The sequence below is a fragment of the Ictalurus furcatus genome, chromosome 2 (genome assembly GCF_023375685.1).
Source record: "Ictalurus furcatus strain D&B chromosome 2, Billie_1.0, whole genome shotgun sequence".
NCBI lineage: Eukaryota > Metazoa > Chordata > Actinopteri > Siluriformes > Ictaluridae > Ictalurus > Ictalurus furcatus.
The window spans coordinates 13,439,630-13,446,158 of NC_071256.1; the positions used below are offsets into that span (position 1 = coordinate 13,439,630).

General features: G+C 37.1%; 1 protein-coding gene across 1 annotated transcript; it reads left to right on the plus strand.

Annotated features, from left to right (window-relative positions):
- The first annotated feature begins 690 nt into the window (after positions 1-690).
- mettl23 (methyltransferase like 23) lies at positions 691-6,107 on the plus strand. Its single transcript, XM_053649184.1, has 5 exons — positions 691-865; positions 951-1,055; positions 3,513-3,750; positions 3,833-3,917; positions 4,073-6,107. Exons 1-5 carry the CDS (start codon positions 740-742, stop codon positions 4,233-4,235), a joined length of 717 nt encoding a protein of 238 aa, XP_053505159.1. The 5' UTR covers positions 691-739; the 3' UTR covers positions 4,236-6,107.
- Positions 6,108-6,529: the final 422 nt, after the last annotated feature.

Below are 6,529 nucleotides of genomic sequence, written 5' to 3' on the forward strand. Positions count from 1 at the left end.
TTCCCACATGGAACATGTGAGAAGTACAATTCATCCATGTAATGTACATGCAATCAAAGCATTCAGCGATACTTTTTTACAATGCATTTTACTTACTTGAATGTTGATTTATCCAGTCCAGTAAAACAAGATGATGTGCTTCAAGGCAAGTTCACAGGTTATGTAAGTTAATGACCAGGTGAACAGGCCTATTTACAAAATCTACTATCCAATAGCATTGCAAGGCTGAAAAATCGGACCTATTAGTTGTGTAAATGTGGTTTTAGAGGGGAAAAAAACATGTGCAGGTTTATTTTAGTAGATCTAAAATGTTGTAATAGTACAACAGTGCGCCTTACAGGGTTAATGTTATATTGTGCCATGTTTATCAAAATAAATCTGATGAAAAAATAAAGACCCCACTTTATTGGTTTTTAAATAAAACAGGCGTATGTTGAACTTTCTTGTACATACAGGCACTGCATTTACTTCACCTATTCAGTGAAAAGTGTTTCTTGTTGCTACATATTAAATTCACGCAAATACACAAACTTAACGCACAAATATGTGCGGTGTTAACCTTTAAAGCATTTGCATTTCAAAGCGGAAATTCCCACGCGTTTTCCGAGAGCCTAACGTTTAATGGATACCACGTGGCATTCATGTGCGCCACGTGGTTAGACCACGTGGGTAATTTCAGCCAATAGAACTGTATTTACAACGTCTATCGTCTTCCTGGTCTCCTTTTCAGTTTTAAAATATGAGTTTACCAATTAAGATTAGAATATGTAATGTGGACGAATCAGTCAATCCTCGTTTTATCCAGAAAACGTTCACATTTGAGAACCACGATGGCACGGATGTATTGATGGTGTCTGTCCCAGAGGTAGTGAAAGTGTGAGTGCTATGTTACAAATGGTAGTATTATTTTTGTTCGCATTACATAATACTGCATGCATGTATGTATCCAGGTTCTTGGTTCGCAGTATGGGATGTACGTCTGGCCATGTGCAGTGGTTTTGGCACAGTATGTGTGGACCACGAGAGAGAAAATACAGAGAAAAACAGTACTCGAGGTGAAGCTTCTTTGAAAGACACCTGCCATTCTGCATGTTGTAGCTACAAAAAGTCCCAACTTTATGGGGCGCCAATATGTAAAAGTTGAATAGTCTTTTCTATCTGATATTTTAAAGCCATTCCAGTAATTGTTTTAAGTTTCAGTGTAAATTTAAAATATAAATCAAAAAGTTGAGAGTAAATATTATATATGAAAGTGAAATGTAAATGTTAAATATAAATGTACAATGTAGACGTTAAATATTTCGTTCAATTGTCCCTGCCTTCTATGGAATATGTGTCATTGGGAAAACAGCACCAGCAAGGGATGCAAGTTTTGGCTTTGGAACAAGTTTGCCACTGAAAAGAGCAAATCTGTAGGTGACGGGAATTTTTGGGGTTCAGAATACTCAATGCCATCATTCCTAAAATTATGAAAATTACATAATTTTCGATGTGGTGCTTCAAGTTTTGGGGGGTGTTTTATTGGGCTTTTCCTGGTTTTTATATGAGCCTGAAGTGACCCACATGTAAAATAGCAAATATAGCCCAAATATCCCAAATCACAAGTGGGCCTTTTTAGGCAAAGCTGTGGTAATCTGGATGTGACTTTAAAGTGGCCCATGTGGTAAATGAATGTGAATATGGCCCAAATATCACAAAATAAATGTGGGCCACCTTTGGCAAAAATGTGGCACGTGTTATTGCTATGGCTTGCTTGTGGCCCAAATATGACAAACAGGAGCAGACCGCCCAAGTGACAACATTTCAGGTGGTATGTGGGCCGTTAGTGTCAGGTGTGGGCCGGATCTAGGCCACCGCAGTTTTGCTATCTGGGTAATGCTGCTTTCATGACAACTGGGAACTCTGAATTTTTCAACTCAGAACCTCGTACTTCTCACATTAGTGTGTTCACGCGAATGCAAGCATCTGAAGTTGGAAATAAAATGAATATTCACTGTAATCTGTCTACAAAAACTGGAATTTAAGAGTTGCTTGGTTAGTGCTTAATTTATTTTTTAAATAGATGTTAATTCACTGTTAAAAGTGCCAAAAATTACATTAAGAGTAGTTCCATCAAAAGATTTGGCAGAAAGGGAATTAATATTCCAAATATCAAAGTATCACCCAGTGTTTAGTGATTTCGAATATAAACATAAGCTAAAAAGACTGCTTAAAAACCTTATTTCTTGTTCCTACTTTTCACTACGAGTACTACCACAAAATCACAACTCGGAAAAATCAGACCCCTCGAAAAGTTGACTGTCCGAGTAGGAACCCCAAGTTGGAGACCCATTCAAACAGATCTTTCCTACTGGGAAGTCTGAGGTTTTGGAGAACTCTGACTTCTCAGGGTTGCAAATTGTCCAGTTTCCATTTGAATGCAGCAAATCTCTAACCATAGAAATGACAGAAATAGAGAAGTAGGTATACTGCATATTAGCTAGCAGTAACTAATGCTACAGCACTACCTACATTACATTTACATACTTCTGTATTTTTCTATGTCTGTAATTTCATAGCAGAGACTAATTTCAGGATTTACTGGTTGTTGTCATGGCATCCTCATAACAACCTAAACGAGACTCCTGAATCAATCTTTGCAATATATCTGATAACAGAAATGGTTCTGTATATTGTATATAGACATACACTGTGATAATGTAATTTTTATTTGCTTTAAAAAAATATATTGGCAGCTACGGACTGTTTTGAAACCAACCTAAAAAATTCCACCTGCGGACTTACTTTTTACATCCCCAGCCTTTTTCCAAAGCTAGCACAATACCTAAAACTGGCAACCCTTGCCAGCACTATGTTTTCCCCATGACACATACTCCAAGAGGGTGCTGGCAATTAGCATATGCAAAAAATAATGTTAATTCAATGTAATAAATGTTTGCAAAATGGCAACGTGTAAGTTCAGACAGTGTGTCTATGATGTACATAACCTTTTCTATTGTAAGATATATTGCAGAATTTGGGAGAGCAAAAGGGGGATTATGGAGAGGATGATGTCTGTACATCAGAAACATGGGTGAAATACTTGTTTCCCACTCAAATGCAGTTGGGCTAGACATTTTGCTGAAACCTGTCAACCTTGGTTAATAATATTATCTTGAACACGGTTGAACAAAGGTATGTCTAAAGAGGCTCAAAAGAAGTTGCTAGACTATGATGGATGACTGTATGTTGTCAACTCAACCGCCTATTACAGGATTAGTCCAAAAATTCACTAGATGGTAGCCTATAGAATAAGCACTAGATAGTACTTTATTTTAGTAGCATAAGCACTATGTAGTACTTTTATTTACATTTAACATTTATTTTTAAAATGAACACTGAAACCTAAACAGCATAACTGTTGTGATTGAAATAAATGTGTAAAAGTGTATCAGAATAGCCTCAAATGTTGAAAACAATATTTAACCTTTTACGTTTGGCGCTTCTTACATTTCTTATTTATAATATTATAGCTAGGTGCTGGGGTGAGTTTGCCAGGCATTGTGGCTGCGAAATGTGGAGCTCATGTGATTCTGTCGGACAGTGCTGAAATTCCTCTGTGCTTGGAAAACAGCAGGCGCTGCTGTGAGCTTAATGATTTGCCTGGAGTGCCTGTGGTTGGTCTTACTTGGGGAGAGATATCACCAGAGCTGAGGTCTCTACCACCTGTGGACATTATACTGGGATCAGACGTTTTCTATGAACCTGAAGGTGAACCCGATTCTGGTTTCATGTAGTTTTCTTTCTTGTTCATCTTGCTTCACCAACCACATCTCATTTTTCCTTTCCTTAGATTTTGAAGATGCACTTGTAACACTCTCCTTTCTTCTAAAGCGAAATCCTTCTGGTCAGTTTTGGACTACATTTCAGGAAAGAAGGTATCTGTCTCCATTTATATTAAACCTATAGCAATTAATGAAGAAAAAAACAAACCATAAAGATAGAATGTATTTGTTGTATTTGACTTGTTATTAAAGAACATTGTCAGTCACCTCCCCAACACCAGTGATTTTTTTTTTTTTTAATGTTTCAGCTCAGACTGGACTATAGAAACTTTGCTGAATAAATGGAACCTGCAGTGCACTGATGTCCCATTGGATATATTTCATGCAAACAAAAAACATCTAGCTGGATCGACTCTGCCTGGAAATTGTTCAATACAAATGATGATTGTAACAGCAAGGACTAAGATGTAATTTTTTTTATGCAACCATAATGTTGTTTGAAATAATAAACAGTTCTGTACTTAATGTATAAACAATATACATCAATCAGCCATAACATTAAAACCACTGACAGGTGACGTGAACAGTATTATCTTGTTACAACAGCACCTGTCAAAGGGTGGGATATATTAGGCAGCAAGTGAACAGAGTTCTCAGAGTTAACGTGTTGGAAACTGGAATGCATAAGGATTTGAGTGATTTTGACTAGGACCAAATTTTCATGGTTAAACTGAGTCAAAGCATCTCCAAAACGGCAGGTCTTCTGGGGTGTTCCTGGTATGTAGTGGTTAGTACCTACAAAAAGTGCATCAAAAGTGCATCATCACCAAGGCCCATTGATGCACGTGAGGAACAAAAGCTAGCCTGTCTGGTCCAATCCAACAGAAGAGCTACTGAAGCACAAACTGCTGAAAATGTTAATGCTGGCTATGAGAAAGGTGTCAGAACACACAGTGCATCGCAGCTTGCTGTGTATGGGGCTGCGTAGCCCCAGAACATTCAGAGCGCCCATGCTGACCCCTGTCCACCACAGAAAGTGCCTAAAATGGGCAAGTGAGAATCATGTTTTCTTTTACGTCATGTGGATGGCTGGGTGCGTCGCTTACCTGGAGAAGAGATGGCACTGGGATGCACTATGGGAAGGAAGCAAGCTGGCAGAGGCAATGTGATTCTCTGGGCCAATATTCTGCTAGGAAACCTTGGGTCCTGTCATTCATATGGAGGTTATTTTGAAGCATACCAGCTAACTAAACATTATTTCAAGTTAGAGCTGCACGATTATGGCCAAAATGATATTCCCGATTATTTTGATCAATATTGAGATCTCAATTATTTAAAGTGCATCATCTTGTAGAAGCAAAATATAAATAAAATTGTACCCACAATATAGGATAAGTAAAAATAAAAATGCCATCAACCAAATGAAAATATGTAATTAAATAAAATAATATGCAACCAGATGAAAACAGTTCAGACGTATGCAGAAAAGGCAGTAACAGTGTTTACAGGAGCAGAGACGCAGCCAAATCATCCAATAGAGCGGTGCAGGGATGACGTCATTTTGTACCGGAACCCGAAAGTTAGCATCACACTGGTTACCTCAACAAAAACCCAATAGGATTTTCATATAGGCTTTTGGATTATTGGAAAGAAATAAGCTCTGTGATCAACAAAAGTTTACAATACTAACACGTTCTGTCCATCAAGATAATTTTCACAAATTAACACAATGTTTAGGAATTTTGAAGCCTAAATACAATTGCCAGAAATAAAAAGCTAACTGTACGCTATAAACGAATTACACCACGGTCGCCCGACTTCAACGTCACCATCACCAAGCCTCCGACAACTTTTCCAAACATGATTTAAAACATTTTCCATAATAGGGATTCACTCTGTGGATGAATCTTCATCCACATTTTTTTTTGGGGGGGGGGGGGGATTGTGCACAGCACACCTGAACCAGTTTCAGGGCTCTATGGTAACAATTTCTTTAGAATTACAAAATTACTAAAATTTAGGAGCACAGTAAAAAATTTTGAAGCATGGTTGAAGTTTAGGTTGTTTTTTTGTTGTTGTTGTTTTGTTTTTTCTTTTTGTTTTTTTTAAAGACGGTAACGTTAATGTGCAACAATATAACACACAAGTAGGCATGAGAAAACTTGAGCTGGTCAATTATAACAGAATTTAGCAACATAGTGTGAGCCATGACAAATTAATTTACCTTCTGATGAACTAAATTTAATATTTTCAGTAAATTTTACAGACTGTATGCAAAAAACAACCGTTAACCTGTTCCATCTTGTAAACAAATACAATAAACCTCAATGTTCAGTGTTTGAAGTCTGCTCCTCTTAAATATATGTAAAGCTACACTATTAGACATTTTCCACTGTCATGGTTCTGGGTTGGAGTCAGTTCTCAAACCGCTCTGTGTATATTGTGCATATATCTGAATAATCTCATATAGGATGTGATTGGGTGAGATCATTTACCCGCCAGATGCAAAGCGCTTTAGTTTAATGGTGTTCATTAGGGATGCACCGAACAGGATTTTTATGACCGAAACTGATCCAGATACCAAACTTTTTATGTTTAAACTTTAATCAGGAAGTCTGTCATAAACAGATAAATGTAAGCTCTCTGCTCATGGTCACTGTTAATGGAATTAAAATAATAGCGATGAGAAATACTGTTGGTTAATTGATAAATAAACAAGCATAAAATATTTATTTTTAAATAGCTTAAACAATAAAGACTCCTAG

Excerpts from the sequence above, each read along its gene's own strand:
- mettl23 (XM_053649184.1), top strand. The coding sequence starts at position 740 with ATGAGTTTACCAATTAAGATTAGAATATGTAATGTGGACGAATCAGTC. Across the intron at positions 3,751-3,832 it reads CGTTTTCTATGAACCTGAAG|ATTTTGAAGATGCACTTGTA; the intron begins GTGAACCCGATT and ends TCCTTTCCTTAG. Across the intron at positions 3,918-4,072 it reads ACTACATTTCAGGAAAGAAG|CTCAGACTGGACTATAGAAA; the intron begins GTATCTGTCTCC and ends TTAATGTTTCAG.